This window comes from Tachysurus fulvidraco, chromosome 13, assembly GCF_022655615.1.
Source record: "Tachysurus fulvidraco isolate hzauxx_2018 chromosome 13, HZAU_PFXX_2.0, whole genome shotgun sequence".
Lineage (NCBI taxonomy): Eukaryota > Metazoa > Chordata > Actinopteri > Siluriformes > Bagridae > Tachysurus > Tachysurus fulvidraco.
This window is the reverse complement of record NC_062530.1, coordinates 4,854,840-4,877,596: the sequence shown is the minus strand read 5'-3', so window position 1 is coordinate 4,877,596 and position 22,757 is coordinate 4,854,840. Positions and strand designations below refer to the sequence as shown.

At 39.3% G+C, this 22,757-nt stretch overlaps 1 protein-coding gene across 1 annotated transcript in view; it reads right to left on the bottom strand.

The window, feature by feature from the left end:
- The window catches only part of cd276 (CD276 molecule), a 100,312-nt gene that overhangs the window by 28,800 nt on the left and 48,755 nt on the right, over window positions 1-22,757 (bottom strand). Inside the window, exon 5 of the mRNA XM_027178822.2 lies at window positions 3,297-3,431. Within this exon, the coding sequence (XP_027034623.1) occupies window positions 3,297-3,431 (135 nt within the window). The remainder of the gene's footprint in view (window positions 1-3,296; window positions 3,432-22,757) is intronic.

Below are 22,757 nucleotides of genomic sequence, written 5' to 3'. Positions count from 1 at the left end.
TATTTCCCCATCTGTGGGCTGTCACCGCCACATCTGTGTAAGCTAACAGCCCAATCTCAAAAGCTGTTCTTTCCTGTTAGGATCCTCCTCCACATCCCCACATGCCTTATGACAGGCAAGAAAAATGAGCTAGTCGACTATGGACTCTATCTGAGTGGCACTAGCTTCGCTAGGAGCAGAGTCGACTCCAATCTACCCACGATTCCCGGCTGCTGGAAACGAGTAGACAGGCTCAATTAGGACCGCCGCTTCCCTCCACTCTCACCGTCAGTACATCACTTCAGTTTTTTTTTTCCCCCACATCACAGCTGCTTCCCATGCATTTATTCACTATTATATATATTTATATTTTATTCTGTACACCTACAACCAAATAATCCCAAGAATGGGGGATTCCAGAAAGTCTATTTTCATAATCATTGCTTAGCTTCAGAATGCCAGGGTTAATTTTCATTAGTTGATCAACTGTCCTTGTTACAAAGACATCAATCATGCTAATAATTTTATCGCTAGTTGTTTAGCCGGATCTCTATTGGGATCTTCCAAATATCTGCCCAAATCATAAACGCAGATCATTTAATACCTTGGAATTATGAGGGATTTTTTTTCAGGGAGAAAATGAGTTTGCTATTTACAGGCCACTTTGACTAATGGCAAAGTAATATATGTGAGTAGTTTCACTTGAAACTTATTATTGCAGGACAAAATAATTTGCCTTTATGGTTTAGCATGTTTAAGGCCTTTACCTAAAGTAATCCAGGTTTAAAATGTCCTTGGCTTGATATGACTTCTACTGTACATCCATCTATTCATGCATATTCTGTACCGCTTATCCGATGCAGGGTTGTTGGAAATCTGGAGCCTGTCCCCAGGGACTCAGGGCACGAGACAGCGGAGACCCTGGATGTAGTTCCAACCTGTCGCATGGGACAACTGCCCTAACTCTCAATCACACTCTACACACAGTGTAACCTAGTCTAGACTTCTGTTTTGTTTAATATTTAGTTTAAAAGTGTCTCGTTTTGTTTATACTACTTTTGTCTTGTGGTGTCTCTTGTGTATAGTCTGGTCTACTTGATTATTTTTTATTGTTGTTGTTCTGCTCCAGCTTGTTTATTTCAGTGAGGGTGACTTAGTTTAATTTAGTTTTGTCTTGTTTCCTTTAGCTATGTCTTGTTACATTTTAAGGTATCCGTCAGTCTTAAAAAGAGCCCCTGTTTACATGATTCCTTGATTTCCTCTGTTGTGAATCTTAAAGACCAAGAATGACAACCTCTCTCTCTCTCTCTCTCTCTCTCTCTCTCTCTCTGTCTATAGATATATTTTTAAGACCCTAGAGGACTGGAGACATAACTCACTGACCTTTATTTAAAGGTCTCCTGCATCATGAGTACAGCTCATTAAAACTACTATTCCATAATGCAAAAACATTCCTCCAAACAACTATTTACATGTATTTATTTTATTTTGGAATCTACCCTTCATCAAATTCTCTCCACCCAACATGTCCAGTTATCTTCTGATTCTACTTTTTGCTCTGAATCTTTTTTTTGCTCTGCAGATTTAGATCATGCTCATCTTGTTCTTGCCTTATCACCGTCACTAATTAGCCTATCCTAATTAGCAGTGCCTTTTCCCCAGTAATATAACTGGGAGTGTTTTAGTAACTGGAAGACACGTGGAGAAATGCAGTAGGGCTTTCTGTGGTTTTCATTATGATTTCACTTTTACTATGTTTCTTGTTAATAACAATCTGGATAAGAGATGCCTTTACCTGACTAAAGGCTGAAGCGTAATAAATATCCACATGGACAAGTAATAATAGACACATTCGTAGACTCTGGTTTGGTGGTGATTTGGTTTATTTAGTCGTGTTTATTCTGGATTAGGTGTGTTTTGCTGAATTTTGTTCAACCCTTTTAACCAGTACACTGGCATTACATTCCACTGGCAGAATAGAAATCGACTTATCAGTCATTTGTATAAAGAAATTAATTTTTTGTCTGATATAAAATTAGTCAGGACACTGTTAGCTTTCGGTTCAGATGACTAATTTGTTTGTTTTTTGGGAATTAATATCAACTAAGTTCATTAGAAATACAACGTTATAATAAAGATTATAGGAATGTAATTATAGGAAATTGATTAGAATGGGATTTCTTAAAAACTGCCATGTGTACACTCTTGTTTAAAATTCTATTTTGCATAAATAAGACTAGGGAGGCACGGTGGCTTAGTGGTTAGCACGTTTGGCTCACACCTCCAGGGTTGGGGGTTCGATTCCCACCTCCGCCTTGTGTGTGTGGAGTTTGCATTTTCTCCCCGTGCCTCGGGGGTTTCCTCCGGGTACTCCGGTTTCCTCCCCCGGTCCAAAGACATGCATGGTAGGTTGATTGGCATCTCTGGAAAATTGTCCGTAGTGTGTGATTGCGTGAGTGAATGAGAGTGTGTGTGCCCTGCGATGGGTTGGTACTCCATCCAGGGTGTATCCTGCCTTGATGCCCGATGATGCCTTAGATAGGCACAGGCTCCCCGTGACCCGAGAAGTTCGGAAAAGCGGTAGAAAATGAACGAATGAATAATTAAAACTAATTTTGTCTGATCTCATGCTAGTTTAGTGTATGCTAGTTGTGTCTTATCTTTTGTGTTCTGTACCGTTATTATTTTCAGGTTTGATCATTTCAGTATCACACATGCAGCCCCAGACCTAAGACCTAGATTATTACTAGTACACTAATATTACTACTGAGAATTCCCTTTGTCTGTTTTTCTCGTATTCTCCTTGTCCTCCTTGTAGGATACTTTGTCCCTGTTATTCCAAGTACTCAAAGCTAACTCTGTCTGAAAATCAAACAGTTTGGACTCCCGAGTGGTGCAACTCTCTAAGCCTTCAGCCTATAAAAGGGAGATTTGATTGCGAGTTTGATTACGAATCCCAACAATTCCACAGCCATTCATGGCCAAGAGGACATAACTGGCCTTCTCTCTGGGTGGGAATGATAGAATCCCTCTGTTAAATACCAATCAAGAAATGGAAGCCAAGTGCAAGCATGAGAGATATACACCCCTGGAGCTTTAAGGGGGGGGGTATGTACTACATACCTTGTCACTAGCTTAAATGACCTGCTGAGTTGAAATCGAAAAGAGGGTTAAACAAGCTTAAAGGTTTCTCAAATCTATCTGATTGTGTCTTCAGGTTCCCTGCTGCTGATTGTACCTTCTTTTATAAAATATAGAAAAGAACAAGTGTTCTAACGGTTGGGATTTGGAACACTGTAAGTGAGGAGTACCCTTACCTGCTCTTATCTCTTCACAGCTCTCTTTGATTTTCCTGTGGCAGACAGCAGCCAAGGCAATGAGGAGACCAAGCAAACAGACCGCCAGACCAATCGTTACCCACATAGCCACTTGAGGAAATACCGGTGCCTGGGCTACAGAGACAGAGAGAGGGGGAGAGAGAGAGAGAGAGAGAGAGAGAGAGAGAGAGAGAGAGAGAGAGAGAGAGAGAGAGAGAGAGAGAGAGAGAGAGAGAGAGAGACTTTATCAGCATTATATCTAATTCATCTCATCACATTTACAGTCATTCTTCTCCAATTCCTATCACCGAAGGAAGTGACTACTATTGTCAATCCTCGATGACTGAAGAACACGGGACAGTCTTTATGAGTACAGGAGCAGTTCTTAGGAACAAATCTTGGATAAGGATGTGGAAATCTCGTTAGACATATGGGAACATTCACAGCAGCAAAATGTAACCTGATAAAGCAAAAGTTGAAGTATGAGGTCAGTAGCAATATAATATAGCAGAATAGCAAGAAATAGTAATAACAAAAATCAGAACTTGATGCCAAGGGTGTCAACAGAGATACCCACACTGTCGGGTGAAGTAGTGGAAGCTCACTGGTTAAAGATGTTCTACTGATCAGAAGGGGTTGTGAGTTTAAATCCCAGTACTGATAAGCTGCAACTTCTGGTCCCTAGATCAAGGCCATTAATGCTCAATTGGAAAGAGGAATCTAACAAATGTTGTTAACGTAATATGATGATGTCTGCCAAATGTTGTCATTGATTCAGGAGAAGCCACAACACATAGTACTTTGTAAGCCAAGCTCAACTAATTAAACAAGTGGAATCGGAATGAAAACCGGCCATTTGCGGATACGATTGGAAACGTCTACTTCAAGATATCCTTCAACCAGGAAGAAAGCTTTCAAAGATGTTTGACCTTGCTATGACCTTGACCATTCTGACCTAGTTACAAAATATAATAATTTTCAAATATTTAACCCTTCAACCAACATTTTTCTAGATATCTCACTAACAAAAATCGTGAAAGGATGTGGAGATGGATAGGCAGACGCTCGGACAACCAGCTAGCAATAAAAAGTATAAACTAATGTCATAATATATCTTTAATATGCAATAGTAAAAGCCTCATTTTCTACCGCTTTATCCGAACTTCTCGGGTCACGGGGAGCCTGTGCCTATCTCAGGCGTCATCGGGCATCAAGGCAGGGTACACCCTTGTCGGGGTGCCAACCCATCGCAGGACACACACACTCACACATGCACACAACGGACAATTTTCCAGAGATGCCAATCAACCTACCATGCATGTCTTTGGACCAGGGGAGGAAACCGGAGTACCTGGAGGAAACCCTCGAGGCACGGGGAGAACATGCAAACTCCACACACACAAGGCGGAGGCGGGAATCGAACCCCCAACCCTGGAGGTGTGAGGTGAACGTGCTAACCACTAAGCCACCATGCCCCCCCCTCTTGTTACTACTATAAAACATTTTATTCTTATTAGAAAAGTATTGTGCTATTAAGTGGAGTGTATAGAAATATTCTAAAAGTTTTACTTAATGTTTGGCTCAAATCTACTCAACTAAACACCTTAAATACACAAGTTTTTAATTAAAGATCGCCAATGTTTTATGTAACAGTAATATGTACTGAAGTCAGTCAAATTTAAGGAAAAAAACTGCCATATAATTTGCATACAAATATTACAGATAGTTATACAAGATACTATGTTTCTCTACTGAACTTCATTTAAACTTCATTTCTAATGACTCGACTGAACGATGTAGTGTCAGGACTCAGCCCGGACTTTGGCCATGTGCTTTGTGCTTACGTTCTGTGTTCACGTGTCTGCCCCGCCCTTGGCTCTTCCTCCCCGCCTCTGCTCACCTGTCCCTCATGTGTCTTGATTATTATCAGTATTTAGTTAAGCCGTGTTGCCTTGTGCAGCACGGAATCCTGTTGTCTTCATGTCTGGTTTTGTCTTTGTCCTATTTCGTGTTTTTTTTTTTTTTTTAAGTTAATAAATCCTGTTTTCATTTAGCTGTCCTGCGTTTGGGTCCGTTTTTATCCCGCGTCCGTGACATGTAGAGTGATTGTGATCAGTTCACGTAGTATTCACATAAGACCAGATACATTGTGAAACCTCACAAGAATGTTGGTGACAGAAGAGATCTACTGTATAATACAGGATGACATTTAGGTGATTAAAACATGCATAAAACACCGACATCATGGGTTTGAGTCTCATTGTAGGTGTTAGCTCTGTGTATGATATTATGCAGGGATTCTAAACGTTAGTCAGTTCAATCAGGTGGAAATTTAAACTACACATCTGAATTGAGCAAATTCACGGAACCTTTATGATCCAAGTTGATCGGCTAGCTGCGGTACAGTAAGTGTGACCCATTTTGTATATGTATAAACACTGATTCCTTCACAATTAACAATCCTGTACATAATAATGACAATCAACCATCGTCGTTTCAGCAAAACAGAAAGTCACATTGGAATAATTCTGTCAACCGTGCCACTTATCCGAACCTTTCGATTGGTAAGCGTTGTAAAAAGTAGTGTTGCGTCGGTTATGTTAGGAAAATAAAATCAATAACCCATGTGTCAGATAATAACAGGATTTTTTGCAAAAAACAAGATGTTTTCTTGTACGAGCAACGGTGGTACAAAAAAAATCATTAGCTTTAACGCTTCAGTAAAATATGGAAGTCCTAAGAGGCCATAAATTATTATATTTTTTTCTCACGATTTAATTTTCTCGTGATCTCGACATAACAAGCTGTTTTTTCCATGATCACGACTTCATTTTCTCTTGATCTCAACATATTTTTGACGTAATTGTATAGTAAGAAAAATGATCATCCGAAATCTCCATCATAAATTTACTTTGATGGAGATTTTTTTGATGGAGACTCAAACCCATGATGTCGGTGTTTTATGCATGTTTTAATCGACTAAATGTCATCCTGTATTATACAGTAGATCTTCTCTGTGCCCAACATCCTTGTGAGGTTTCACAATGTATCTGGTCTTATGTGAATACTACGTGAATTGATCACACTCAGTCGAGTCATTAGAAATGAAGTTTAAATGAAGTTCAGTAGAGAAACATACAGTAGTATTTTGTATAACTATCTGTAAGATGGATCCAGACTGCACGTAATGTACCTTTCTTACCATTGCTCTGCTCAGCCACAAACCATTTCAACGGCATCTTTCAAACATCATCATGTAGCCCTGCGGACGTTCCGGTCCCTCAAGCTGGCTGGCAATGAAATCGACTACAAGCTGGAGTTTGTATCGTGTAGTGGCCGATCGCTGGTGTCAGTTTTGTTGGTGTATGTGCGCATTAGCGTCTGAAATCTCCATCATCAATTTACTTCGATGAATCCAGACTGAATGTAATGCACCTCTCTGACCATTGCTCCAGTCAGCCACAAACCATTTAAATGGCATCTTTATAAATCTCTCTGTGGCCAGTGCAGACGTCCCGGTCCCTTAGTTTAGCTGTTAATGAAACTGACTACACATTCAGGGACACTATACAGTATTAATAAAGTTGAACAACAAAACAACGTTTGTTATGTCGAGATCATGAGAATTTTAAATCGTGATCAAGATAAAACAAGAAAGAAAAAAAAAAAGGAATAACCCATGGTCTCTTAGAACTTCCGTAATAAAATGTTTATGCAATTAATCACTCTCTCTCTCTCTCTCTCTCTCTCTCTCTCACTCATCTTCTACTGCTTATCCGAACTTCTCGGGTCACGGGGAGTCTGTGCCTATCTCAGGCGTCATCGGGCATCAAGGCAGGATACACCCTGGACGGAGTGCCAACCCATCGCAGGGCACACACACACACACACACTCTCATTCACTCACACACACACATTACGTCAATTTTCCAGAGATGCCAATCAACCTACCATGCATGTCTTTGGACCGGGGGAGGAAACCGGAGTACCCGGAGGAAACCCCCGAGGCACGGGGAGAACATGCAAACTCCACACACACAAGACGGAGGGTGGGAATCGAACCCCAACCTTGAAGGTGTGAGACAAACATGCTAACCCTCAGTGACCTTTTTTTATTTCATTATTTCAATTGCTGCTTGTTTTTTTTTTTTTTTTTTTATCGGTAGTTAAAGATTCAAACAGACTGACCACATACTGTAGCAGCCTCCTCAGATTCCCATTTGGTACAGTGCTGGTTCTTAAGCACTTTAAACCACACTCAGTGTATCACGCACCATGTGTACTCTTCACACTCAATAGAAAAATGAGCAGATTGACCTACCATGCATGTCTTTGGACCAGGGGAGGAAACCGGAGTACCCCCGAGGCACGGGGAGAACATGCAAACTCCGCACACACAAGGCGGAGGCGGGAATCGAACCCCCAACCCTGGAGGTGTGAGGCGAACGTGCTAACCACTAAGCCACCGTGTCCCCCTGCTTTATTAAGAATGTTCCTTGTCTTCAGCGTTAATGCAAGAGTTTTCCTGAGGCAGGTGTGCGATCGATTCTCCTCAGACTTCCGAAATTCAGAGTTATGATCTCATGAAGGCCTTTTATCTCTCTGCGAAGACTGGCTGTCTCTGAGTGTACATGTATACGGGAGGTGGAGAGGGGGGGTGGGGGTCAGGCATTCAGAGTGAGATGAACCTTGACTCCAAAAAAAAAAGGAAAGCATAATATGAGTGACAGGACACGGACGGAGGGGAAAAAGAAACGCGGCAAAACAAACTGGTCAGCGAGACAGAGAGAGAGTTATTGCAGACTCCTCCAAATTTCCCCTGGGTATTACTGGCTGTGTGTGTGTGTGTGTGTGTGTGTGTGTGTGTGTGTGTGTGTGTGTGTGTGTGTGTGTGTTGTAAGAGAGAAAATAAGATAGAGAAAGAGATAGAGAGAGAGCGAGGCAAAGCGAGGGAGGGAGGGAGAAATAGAAACCACACTAAATGGCTCTGTGGCCTGGACCACAATAGAAGCACAGTATCACATCAGCGACTCTGGCTGGATAATTTCAAGACATCATTAAATGTCAGAAATGAAAGTGCAAACACAGATACAATAGCAAAACACCTGGAACCTTTCAGATGGAGCAGGATAACAGCTTGGTAACAGCTTGGTAACATGATTACCACGAAAAATGCATTTTTTTTATGTGTGTGTGTGTTTTAAAACTAAATATTGTTGTTCTTTGTTTCCTTAACCATTGGCACTGCATCCTATGAGAATGCAGTGACATTCAAATTCTCCTTTTTAACAAATAAAAAAAAAAAAACATGGGCAACGACAACTGCCAAGCGACGTGACCTTCTGAGCGAGCGGGTCACCCGTCGGAAGGCAAGCGATAAAAACAAACAACTGGAAAACATTTCGTTTCTGATATTCCGATGCTGCAACATAACTAAAAATAACAGCTTGTCTAGCACCGAGACATCTACTGTTACTCGATGTGACGTCTCACTTTAACTGCGGCTGCATGCTGTCAACTCACGCAAGCAGCTCTTTTCCAAAGCTGGAGCGCAAGTGAACAACCTGTTCATCGAGGTAACCCTTCATCACTACGCCATTCGAATGAGATCGATACCTGATAACTAATTTGACTTCTTTCCTTTTATTGTAACACATTACAAACTACACACTAGCGTAAAGTTTGTGCTTATGAACCGCCTCCTTTTTACTAAAAATAAAGTTTATTAATTATTAACAATCGTATTCACATAGTATACATATCAAAAAAGTAAAAAGAAAATGTAAAAAAAAATCACAATCATTTCTACTATTTATTATTATAAGATTATAAATAAACCAAATATGAGGTTATTTATTCTATTTCTAGGCATATTTTAGGCTTACTCTGCCAATAAAAGAATAAGATTTCAAGCTTAAAAAATTAAACACAGTACACTAAAGGAGTTTAATTTAAATGTTCGTATTTTATTACATTTAGTAGAGGATTTTTTTTTCTTCTAGGAATTGATGTACAAAAGGGGGACACGGTGGCTTAATGGTTAGCACGTTTGCCTCACAACTCCAGGGTTGGGGTTCGATTCCCACCTCTGCCTTGTGTGTGTGGAGTTTGCATGTTCTCCCCGTGCCTCGGGGGTTTCCTCCGGGTACTCCGGTTTCCTCCCCCGGTCCAAAGACATGCATGGTAGGTTGATTGGCATCTCTGGGAAATTGTCCGTAGTGTGTGTGTGTGTGTGTGTGAGTGAATGAGAGTGTGTGTGTGCCCTGCGATGGGTTGGCACTCCGTCCAGGGTGCCTTGATGCCCGATGACGCCTGAGATAGGCACAGGCTCCCGGTGACCCGAGAGGTTCGGATAAGCGGTAGAAAATGAATGAATGAATGAATGAAGCACAAAATTGGCATGGACCACTTGTACAGTTCCCTGCCAGACCACTAGAGGCAGAGTTTGTTCTATGCCTTTGTCTGTGTTTTGTGCTATGTTTTTGTTTACATGTGTGTCTTCACCTGTACCTAACCCCGCCCAATTTACTGTTCTGTTTCCCCACCTTTTGCACACCTTGATTGTCTCTACTATATTTACCTGTTGTGTTGCGCTTATCCTTTGTTGAGTCTTTGAGATATTTATTTAATCATTTATATGTATAGCGCTCTTAACAACTGAAATAGTCTCTTACAGCTTACAGAAACATAGAAAAAGAATACAAATTTAAAATCAAAGTACTATATATAGCTAACATTGATTCGTAATGATGAAGCCTGAGATGACGATGGTAAAGAAAAACTCCCTGAGATGATATCAGGAAGAAACCTTGAGAGGAACCAGACTCAGAAGGGAAGCTCATCCTTATTAGGGTGACACTGGACTGGACAGAAACATCCTTTCTACATCAGTTTATAGTCGAGTGGAATTGTGCAACCTAGAGCTCCTAAGGAGCTAATAGATCAGGGTAATATCTGAGTGTGTTACAGACAACACTAATTCATTTCTGCAGAAGTCTTCAAATGTTCAGTGATAAAGACCAGAGCACAAAGCTGACTGAGGCATTGGCAGATTAAACATGGTGTGGTTGTCTCCAAGTGGTTCTCTCCACGGTAATCCCATGGGTCATGGGTTGTCCATACAGTTTTCTTTTGTTTCCTGCTGGTCCTGTCCTGTTCTAGTCATCGGTCTGTTGTACAATTTATTCCCTGAGTGTGTCCCGTGTTCCATTATTTTTGTTAATAAATTCTTGTCTTCAGTTTCCTCGTAAATTTTGGTCTTGTCTCTGTACTAGGGGAAGTTGTGGCCTAATGGTTAGAGAGTTTGACTCCTAACCCTAAGGTCGTGGGTTCGAGTCTCGGGCCGGCAATACAACGACTGAGGTGCCCTTGAGCAAGGCACCGAACCCCCCAACTGCTCCCCGGGTGCCGCAGCATAAATGGCTCCCCACTGCTCCATGTGTGTGTTCATGGTGTGTGTGTGTGTTCACTGCTGTGTGTGTGTGCACTTTGGATGGGTTAAATGCAGAATTAAACAAATTCTGAGTATGGGTCTCCGTACTTAGCTGTATGTAACGTCATGTCACGTCACGTACTGTGGGAGAACTGTGAGTTTCTCCCACTGGAGCCTGGGGATCAGGTCCCTCTTCTGGTGGCACCGTCATGACACAAAATAATAAAACAAGGCAATTTACAGCTTAAATGTAATGATGACTCCATCACTCCACCGTCCCATGTAAAACTAGTCTAACCTGAATACACCTTAAAGCTGGGAGACTTAAACCTGCTTCAGTCTTTTGCCTTTTAAACAAAAATACTTTTTACTGATCTGGCAAATAAATGAAACTAATCTTACTTTTTTTTCTCCTGATTGTAGGCCAAAATACATTGCTACTAATCTCTGTAATATAAACTCTGTTCATATCGAATAACTTTAAACACTGTTGATATTAAGCCAAAAAAGAACAATTATTTATTTTTATTTATTTATTTTTTATGTTTTTTTATGCGGCTTTATTCTGATTTATTTCTTTAGTATTATTTAGACCATAAGTAAACATGGGCAAATTTTACATTTTGTAATTCTGTTAAATGATGTTATTAATAACTAAAAAAAAAATCTCCATTAACTCCATTTAATAAGTCAACAGTAATGAACATAAACAAATATGTTAATTAATGGGTTATCTGTGATTAATTTGCAGAATTTAAAAGTAAGGTTGTTTATCAGCTTTGTTTTTTTTTTCTTCCAAAAAAGATGTCATTTTATTCATGCTAATTTATTCAGGCTTGATTTGAGTCACACAGTAGATGGAATAAGAATGAGTAAAGTATGTTTTTATTATTTAGTTAACATTTTACCTATAAACATTACAAATGAATTTGGAAGCAATGCCTTTGGTTTATTCCTAATGAAGTTCAATTTTCAGGAACTAATGTTAATTAAGGAAAAAAAATTCATTCCTTAAATTAGCCACTAATAACATAAATTATAGGATTACTTCATATTTATCATTATAGACTTTTTTCATTAGTGGGTGTAAATGAGTTTGTTAGCATTAGTATTGCCATGTAAATAATAAGATGAATAGTTTATTAGGATCCCAGTTTTAGTAAACATATTTAATTACAGAAGTTTTGCCACCATATTTTTTAAGCTTACTACATTTCGGCTCATTTCTCTGAAGGGTGCCAATAATTTTGGAGTTGACTATGTTGGAGAATAACAGGTTAACATATCTGAGATCTACTACCAATTTATACACCATATAAACTTGTATACACTGAATAATATATTCTACATTTTGTACACTTTATCATTTATACACTTGTTAAAAAAAAAAAAACTAAAGTAAAAAAAAAATCTAACATTAAGTAAGGAAACAGGGTTGTGTGGTTATAGAATGTGTGTGATCATATATAAGCATGTTCTGAAGTAATTATATAATATAATATAATATAATATAATATAATATAATATAATATAATATAATATAATATAATATAATATTATATTATATTATATTATATTCTAGAAATTTGTTGTGTTATACTGTATTATTTGAAAAGGCACTCCATCCAGTGTGTATCCTGCCTCGATGCCCAATGACGCCTGAGATAGGCACAGGCTCCCCGTGACCCGAGGTAGTTCGGATAAGCGGTAGAAAATGAATGAATGAATAGATATTATTTGAAAATTTGAAATTTGTCTTAGTAATATTTTTACTTACAGTTGCAATTAAAGGCAGGGTCTCCGTTGTTTGAAAGCCAATGTTGACATATAAAATCCCCAAAACAAACACGCTCCTAACCCAAATGGGTCCCACCCCTGTATTTATAGCTCCGCCCACACATACATACGTAACCCAGGCAACTAATGGAAAGAAATGTGTCTTTATCATAGCTGAAGGGAAGAACAATACGATTGCAGATAAATAAACAAGCAAAAATGACACACAAGCATAATCATGTAAAGGACAAAGGCATATATTAGTTCTGTGTAACAAAGCAAAACCAACGTTACTCACCTATCGAGAAGGAAAAAAGCGTCTCGGCGTCTTAAGTAAAGTTGAATTTCCCGAGTCAATAACTCCTGAGCTAAACACTGTTACTACACAAAACGCGGTTGTAGCTGCCTCTCTACATTACTACGATAGTAAAGAAGTGTTATTTGTGTAGTAACAGCGTTTAGCTCAGGAGTTCTTCGCTTTCCTTCTTTGTTTTTATCCGCCATGTCAATGTTAAAACTGATTTTTGCTAATGTCACACATGTGCACTTAACACTCTCTCCGCTGCATATTGACAAGACACGCCCCTTTCTGCTTATTGGCTACACGTTTGTTTTGATTTTTGTTTTGTTTGTTGTTCCAACTGAGTTTTCTTAAGCATTTCTCAATGGAGACCCCACCTTTAACTTTGCAATTATAATGACCACAGAACATACAGTACAGACCAAAAGTTTGGACACACCTTCCAAAAGTTTGGACACACCACCTTTTCAACAGGACAATGACCCCAAACACACCTCCAGGCTTTGTAAGGGCTATTTGACCATGAAGGAGAGTGATGGGGAGCTGCGCCAGATGACCTGGCCTCCACAGTCACCGGACCTGAACCCAATCGAGATGGTTTGGGGTGAGCTGGACCGCAGAGTGAAGGCAAAAGGGCCAACAAGTGCTAAGCATCTCTGGGAACTCCTTCAAGACTGTTGGAAGACCATTTCAGGTGACGACCTCTTGAAGCTCATCAAGAGAATGCCAAGAGTGTGCAAAGCAGTAATCAAAGCAAAAGGTGGCTACTTTGAAGAACCTAGAATATGACATATTTTCAGTTGTTTCACACTTTTTTGTTATGTACGTATATAATTCCACACGTGTTAATTCATAGTTTTGATGCCTTCAGTGTGAATCTACAATTTTCATAGTCATGAAAATAAAGAAAACTCTTTGAATGAGAAGGTGTGTCCAAACTTTTGGTCTGTACTGTACATCGTTTCTCACTTTCACTCCCTGTGTGTCTCTGTTGAAGTGTGAAGAAGAAGAAGAAGAAGAAGAAGAAGAAGAAGAAGAAGAAGAAGAAGAAGAAGAAGAAGAACAATAACAATTGAAAGAAAAAGAAGAAAAATACTTATGTTGCAATACATCCACAAAGAATCCCAGAATGTACTTGATGAAGTATGAACTTTCGTAGAATTTTGTGAAATTTTGTACAAATTAGTTTTTTCTTTCTACCAAAAGAATTTCAACGTATCAACAATCGCATGTGCGTTTTTTAAACCGCTTCTGCGGGGCGTCCGCTATAAGTCCCTGTGTCGTTGCTATAGAAACAGTGTAAGACTGTCAATATAATAATGAACCTTATATACAAAGAAAAAACTTTTCTGACTAATCAGAATCGAGAAGTCCACTGTCATTATCCGTCAGTATGGGTTTGTATCCAAACTCTTTCGCTTTTATGTTACAGATATGTAAGCTCAAGACTAAATCAAAGCAAATCATCTGTTTTAAGAGCAACTTTAATAGCAAGCCGGTGAACAGATAACGAGCTGCTCCGTTCCCTATAATCCCCATAGAGTCCAAATAACCTTATAATTAAGGGATATGTGCTTTTACCTTCCTTCTCTAAGGAAGCGGTAATTGCCAATGCAGAAATCAATATGACACCTGCTTCTCTATTAATGTCCTGAAGAGACCTCTGTGTAAATATCTCAGAGTAAGAGGAAAGAAAAAGCATCGATAGTATCTTGCCGAGTACATTTTTATTATTTTATTTTTTTTACTTCTCCTGGATCATAACCGAACAGGACATGGCTCCGAAGCGATGAGTCAAGCGCATCAGCAAAGAAATAGAAAAAAGTAAAAAAAAATAATAATAATAATAAAAAATAACATACAAATAAAAAAAGGATGAAATGCCAGAACATTCTGGACCACCTGAGATAAGAGGGTGCCAGGGCATGTAAATGTAGGAGCTTGGAATAAGAAAACAACAGGAAATGAAAACAGGAGAAAAGAGAAAAGAAAGAAGAGAGAGAGAGAGAGAGAGAGAGAGAGAGAGAGAGAGAGAGAGAGAGAGAGTTATAAGTGGTTAGAAGAGAGATACTGGAATAAATGAATGTGGTACGCGATGCAGTGGCTGAGCCGTACATCTTCCCCCTTGTCCTGCTTCTTCTCCCTCTCTTCATCTCTTCTCTCTCACTCTGCTATCTCTCCCTCCGACTGATAAAGATAAATGTTGTGGAGGCCTATCATTTCTGCACCGTGCCCCTGAGGCCTGCAGCGTCATATTGCTCTCTTTCGCTTGTTTGATGATGTGATTTTGTTTCCACACTGCAATAGATTTGTCCCTAATGGCTCTATTTACCCATGATCCACCTTAGCTCCTTTCTACAGCCCCTTACTCATCCCTTGCTCTTTCTCTCCATCTCTCTGTCTCTTTCTCTCCACTTGCGACTTAGTGCTTGGTTTGTTATTTTCTCTTTCCACTGCAATATTCAACCTTGTTCTCTGTGGAGGTCAGATTGACCCAGGTCATCTCTATTGATTTTACAACAAACATCTATATAACATTTTTGGTTTTATGCCGATATTATTTTGCCTAAATTGAAATTCTAGACAGAAAAGTAAGTGTTCAGTGTTACTTTTCTACAACAGAAGCTCAGACAGTCTTGTGCAGTAGACACTTCATATAACCTGACAAAAGCATTGTCGACGCATTCTGTGCTGAGATTTTTATTTCACTTTTTTTTTGGAGCGAATCGGGCGTAAAGCCGTCTTGGGGACCGAAGTCTTTGCACTCTTTCAGTAGCATGGCGAGCTCATTTCTCTTAATTTATACCACATGCAAGAAAAAAAAATCTATTTTGTTGAAGTCCGACATTTTTGTTTCCTCTATTTCTTCTTTCAATCCCTAAGCCACCAACACCAACTAGCTCTCCCATGTCATTCGGCAGCTACCAAGCATTGAGGATGAAGGCTAACACATACTTCCTGCAGCACAAGTATCCATCTGCTACCGCTGGGAAATGTAGCACACAGAGAAAATCACTGTTTTCTCCCTTCCACATACATGAACTCACAGATTTCTACAAATCACTGACAATGTTTTTTCTGTTGCACCACTCAGGAGCAGAATGTCACACAAAAAAAATAGCTGTGTGAGTTTCTTTCTATATTACATCCCATATTCTGCACTCTTGTCGCACATGTGTCCTTGATCCTTGGAGCAGTGGTGGCTCAAGTAGTTAAGGCTCTGAGATGTTGATTGAAAAGTCCAGGTTCTAGCTGCCACTGTTGGGCAATTGAACAAGGCCCTTAATGCTCCTGGAGCAGCTCAATTGCCCAACAGTATATGTGGTGATAATTAAAGGCTTTTAAGCCCCAATTTCATTTCATATATTTTTAGACTGATGATGTAATTACTTTATAACCCAGTGGACCAGTATCAATGTATTCATTGATAGAGCCATCAAAAGCACTTCCTTAGATAAAGCCGTCTTATACTGTACATACGATGAGCATGAACAAATTTAAATTATTTGAAGCAATAAACAAATTTAAATCCAACAACAGAGTCCTAGTCGGATCTCTCCTTTTGTCACAGCTCACAACTTTGGGATAACCATGGATAATCAACTGTCCTTTTCCTCACAGGTTGCTACTGTATATGTGACACGCTCATGTTGGTTTCTTCTCTACAACATCAGATGGATTCAGCCATTTTTGTACACACAGGTTGCCCAGGTACTTGTTCAGTCTCTTGTCATATCAAGACTGGACTACTGAAACTCCCTGCTGGCAGGTGTTGTTTTCAACCTGCCGAAGTTCTCACATAACACCCCACTGATGTGCTCCCACCACTGGCTTCCAGTAGCTGCACTCATCAGATTCAAAACATTGATGCTTGCCTACAAACCCAAAAATGGACCAGCTCACTCTTACCTCAAAGGTCTTATCACTCCTCGCACTGCACCTCGCTCCCCCAGATCTACCTTGTACAATCACATCTCTCAGGGTAAAAGGTAGGAATAGAGCAAGACTCTTTTCTGTTCTGGCACCGAGGTGGTGAAATGAACTTACTCTAGATATCCGAAGAGCTGAGTCACTGGCTATCTTCAAACGACGGGTGAAGACCTACCTCTTCCTGGAACACTTAAACTAGCACTTTTCCCTTGTTTAGGTACGTCATAAAAAAACCTAAATAAAAAAACTGAACAGCTTTAGTGTTCCTAGGTCACTAATCCAATTGGTAATTGGTCTAACTAATTGGTCAGTAATCCAGTGTTAATGTATTCATCAATGGAGACTTAAAAGCACTTTTGTACGTCGCTCTGGATAAGAGGGTCTGCCAAATGATGTAAATGTAAATCTAATAATAATTAAATAAAAAGTGGAACGGAGACTTGAGCAGCCATCATAAAAAAAAGGATGCAGATTCAGAAGCCTGGTCGAAAAAATGATAAAAAGGACAAATCTGTTCTTTCTTTTTTTTTTTTCAGAACAACAAGGCTCTCTTCTCACAATTTACAGGTATCTATCAAGCAAGAGGCAGAATAATGGCCAGGATGCAGTACTGAGTAAAATACAATATAATAACACGAGGATGTCATCGTCCCGTTTTCTGAAACCAAACCATGTCATCCATCTACCATTCGCAGTTCTCCTATATTCAATTAATGTCATGTCATTTTGGAGATTAATTTAAGAACTTGTTCCAACCAGTTCCATTAATATTAATGAGGTGAACAGTAAATTTTACTGTGTTATGAAGCATCATTTCAGAGGCATGAAAATAAATATATAAAGATGAATAAAATAAATAGAATAACCAAAAAAATAAATAAATAAAAACAGCATTGTCCTCCTGGAGCTTAATGACATTTCTGGGATTATTTGCTATTATTTATTTATCCGTATTTATTCTGTTCTCTTTCACCTACCCGGTCGAGGGACCTCTGTGACTTCTGATTAACAATAATAACAATAAATGCAATCACACAGACGGCGAGAGAGAAATGTCAGAGGACAAGGATTAGCTGAATCAGAAAGGCTTGAGGATTGGCTATGATATGATTTCCTTCTTTTCAAGGGATTGGAATAAAGGCACTTGGAAATCATTTGAATAAAAGTTAGAGGTTCTATATGTATATATTTTACAGGAGCTTTCTTTGACTGAGAATCACAGTATACTTTAGGTTGTGTGACTGTGTGTGTATAAGTGCGTGTTAAACACTGTAAGAATTGAAAACTTGACAAATGACAAGAGATTGAAGGCTTTATTTTTGTTTTATCAGCATCTTTGTGCAGCAGCTGTCTGCTTTTCCACCCAAGTTTAAATGAAAATTACTTTTGAGGCACAAAAGTAGAGGGTCGGCTTATTGAAAGTCCTGAGAGGCACATCTCTTTTTTTAACTTCCTAAAAGGCATGCCTCTTAAAATTGCATCATCGCCTTTATTTCAGTAGCAATGGCCGATGTTAAAGTCAATTCACACAGAAACACACACACACACACACACACACACACACACACACACACACACACACACACACACACACACACACACACACACACCTGCATTTACATTTATTCATCTGACAGCTGTTTTTATCCAACAAGACTTAACAGAGAATCAAAATCCATTGCAGGCTCAAAACTGAGTAGCTGATGGAACTCGATTAAGGTCCAACATCGGATCTATGACAGTCATGTTGATGGTTGTTGGCAGCTTACTGATTTTTCTGCTAAATCTGATGACTTTTTAATCCTTTTAGTGACATTATTTTAAGAAAAAGACCAACACCAAATCTAGCAACTTTTAGAGCAGATGTTATTGTCTCCAGCTTACAGTACATCACAGCTGCTGGTTCTACTCACCACCAGTGTGAAAAACATGACTATCACTGATTAGCAAAATTAATCACTACTGTTTATACAAGCAACCAATCACAGATTCCTACTGTTTATACAAGCAATCAATCACTGATCACCACTGTTCCCACCAACAACCAATCACTGATCACCCCTGTTCTCACCAACAACCAATCACTGATCACCACTGTTCCCACCAAAAACCAATCACTGAACACCTCTGTTCCTACCAGCAACAAATCACTGATCACCACTGTTCATACAAGAAACCAATCACTGATCACCACTGTTCCCACCAGCAACAAATCACTGATCTGTTTTTACCAACAATCACTGATCACCACTGCTAATACAAGAAACCAATCATTGATCACCACTGCTAATACAAGAAACCAATCATTGATCACCACTGTTCCCACCAACAACCAATCACTGATCGCCACTGTTCCCACCAACAACTAATCACTGATCCCCACTTTTCCCACCCACAACCAATCACTGATCTGTTCCCACCAACAATCACTGATCACCACTGTTCCCACCAACAATATCCAATTGTTAATGACCATTGTTCCCACCAGCAACCAATCACTGATCACCACTGTTCCCACTAACAACCAATCACTGATCACCACTGTTCCCACTAACAACCAATCACTGATCACCACAGTTCACACTAACAACCAATCACTGAACTTTCAGTCACTAATTGTCCTATCTTTACCATGGCATGGCCACCTTACCACCACCATCACCTGTTGTTGTTATTTTATACATAGCTGCATTTTTTGACATAATGAGTTATAGACCTGTGTTCATATTTCAAAAAAACATTCTTTAATTGAAGCTCTGTGCTCCCCTTGTGTACTGCAAAATCATCAATCAGCCTCAAAAGCTAGCCTGCTAGCCTCACTTGTCATAGTCAGCACGGGATGATCAGCACTGGCAGTAAATGCTGCCTAAGTGCAGCAAACCTCCTCGATCGGTTCCGCTCTCTTGTTTGTTAACCCTTAGGCTCCTGTTTAAAAGTGGGAGCATGAAGCAATATACAACTTCATGTGCTTTAATTTCTCTAATTAACAGAACCTCATTTATGCCTCAAGATATTGTTGATGTTTTTGTCATATGTTTCCTTTCACTGTTTAATATATATATATATATATATATATATATATATATATATATATATATATATAATTTTATTTTTATTTTTTTATTAAAATATACATTTTAGTGTTTATTAAAAATTAAAACAGAATTCCGTCACTGTTTTTTCAGAAACCTCTTGATATGATCAGTGATATAGTATTTCTGTCATATCGCAAACCCCTGCCAAGTTACATAGTTCCTAAAAAGTTTACAGAAGGTCTGAGAGATGTTCCCTAAGCATCTCCTTTACCTTCTCATCTGTGATGATCTAGAAATTTTAGCTGATGACTTGCAGTCCTGCAGTTTTCAAATAAACAGCTGCAATATCATTAAATTGCCTTTTATGCGCATTTTATATGCAACAAGTCAACTACGTATATGAAAATATTTAATGGCTATAAAACAAGTCACATAGTTAATATGGGCCATCTGCTATGGTACTTTCACATTTATATTTAGATATTAGCCCAAAAGTCTGTGAAAGACACGTCCTGGGTAGAAAGCGTAGCTGTGTTTGCTTTTTCCATGTGCACCAGATGAATGGAGGTTCACTTGTAAATCAATCCTTAACAGTAGCAATAAAGCAATTTCCGTTTTTCAGTACAATAGATATACTTAAGGTACATCGCAAGCAGCAATTCGCCATCTTCAACCGATCAGTTACTGATCTGACTTAAATACTCATGTTAGTCATTAAGGTGTCTTGAAACGCAAGGAAACGGTTTATGCTTAAGCCTAAAAACCACCTGATACTATGTAGGTTATCGAAATTAAAAGAGCACTTTATCATGGGTGATGTAGCTGAAGTTGTCCAACTCAAACTTGCAGTCAGAATTTACACACCTCAGTTTTTTTCCTTAGTGTTTTGTTCCAGTTTAGGCCACACCCACTTAGGATGTGGATAATCAGTCTGTACTGTATATGGAGCACTGAGTAGATCCACATAGAGACAGCGGCACCGTAATTACACTTCTAGTAAAGTCATGAAAAATAATAAAGGCTTATAATATCCTTATGGACAGTGAAGTGTGTAGTAGTTGAAACAAAAATTCCAACCCAAGTCATCTCTGGTCTGTTAGTCAGAGGAAGGTTCATGTGGCTTCTAAGTAGAAGCGCATTAGATAGTTAGAACTACTCATTAGATTGAGTCCAGTAAGGAACTGTTCTTTCCTGATAGACATCTGACTGAGTCCGTGTAGATCTACAGCACAGCAGGGACCTAAATTTGAACTGGACATGACATGTTCCATCTTTTGTTTGTGCATGTTACACAAAAAATAATGTTTACAATGTTGTTGTTTTTTACTAACTTAGCTAACAGCAGTGTTTGAAACTACATTGGTGTGGCGTTCAGTGAGCTCTTCTCATAGTAGATAAAGCCCAAGCTCTGGAGTTGTGCACACACCATGTGCCACCTTGTGCTTTGTACAATTATCTTGTTGACGGTGTCGTTTTGAAATAAAAGTCCACGTTTCTAATCTTGGCCTTTCTGACCGAATAAAAAAAAAAACAGCTTTGTGTCATCATACCAGTGCGATTTGCAACGTGAAGTCAGGCTGCGGAACGCTCACTGGCAATGAAGTAGCTTTCTAAATGAGCTGTATTCTATTGAGACGCATTAGTGAGACGCGCATCCGAAATGAGCATCCGAGTCAGTCTTCCTGCAGCCGCTGATTCTCAGCTTAAAGGCCAGAGTAATAGTCGCGCTCTCGACGCAGGCGTGTAAATATGCACCGAACTGAGAGGTGCTGCATCTGCTAACAAAATAGACCAGTGTGGTAATAAAACCTGCCTCCTCACCTGTGCGTCCTAGTAAAATAATATACACAGGAGAAAATCCTAAGCCTGCAATAAAGCACTCAGACATAAATTATCCTAATTAGTGAAGAAAAAAAAGGACTTTTTTCTGTTCTGATTTAATTTTTTTTCTTTTTTTCTGAGGTAAAAAAAAATGGACGGAGCAAGGGGTTCACAAAAACTAAGCAGAGTTGAACAGATAATTAAGAAAGTGTGACGTACAGAGCAAGCAAGGAAAGGTTGGCTCATTAGGAGACGGAGTCTCGGAATGTAAGACATCAGGGCAATGAGGAAATTCTCCATCCTGGACAAGAAATAGACACAAATAAAACTCCAGCCAGGTGGAGGCTGAGATGTTTGGCTCCTGACTGACACCAGCTCCATCGCTACCGCACTTGACTATCGATTTTTTTCACAGCTACTCTATTTAAGCCCTCTGCGTGCCTGTCTCTCTGTCTATCTCTATCTCTCACCCGCTCAGAGGACGGGAGAATACGATGGAAACTTCGGCTGCTATAATCAGTTTAAAAGGTCATGCACTCTAAATTTTTAATTAGCTTTAAAACAAGAAGGCATCTTGCTGAAAGCGAGGAGGTGTAGCAGGCAATCAGGAGTGACAGAGATCAGGAGACGAAGGCTCTCTCTGATCTAACCTGATGAGGTGTCAGGCAGAAGAGGCTGATTGAAGAGAGGGAACCAAATGTGTGTGTGGTGTGAGTGCTGGATTTTTCGAGTGTCCTGCCTGAAAGTGTGACCGCTGAAGAGTTGAGAAAAGTTACAGAAGTTACCTCCAACAAATACTTAGATCTTAATTAGGACGAGAGCCAGATCTCTGTCACAAGCACGGTAGTGCATCTAATCCTAAAATCAGGGTTTGTTTTTTTTCCAAAAATAAACATGACTGGTCTATCACGTGACTCAACAAAACAAATTGAGAAAAAAAAAAAGTGATTCGGTATGCTTCGTTTTCTGCTGATCTGAAATGATTCAGCATCGATATGAATCGATTCAGGTCTGATCAATTTAGATCCCTTTTTTTATTGATTTGATTCGATTCAGGTCTGATTCTTTTAGATTCGTTTCAGCATTGATGTGAATCGATTCAGATCCAGATTCATTAGGTTAGATTCATTTCTGTATCTATCCTGCTAGATTCATTTCAGCACCGA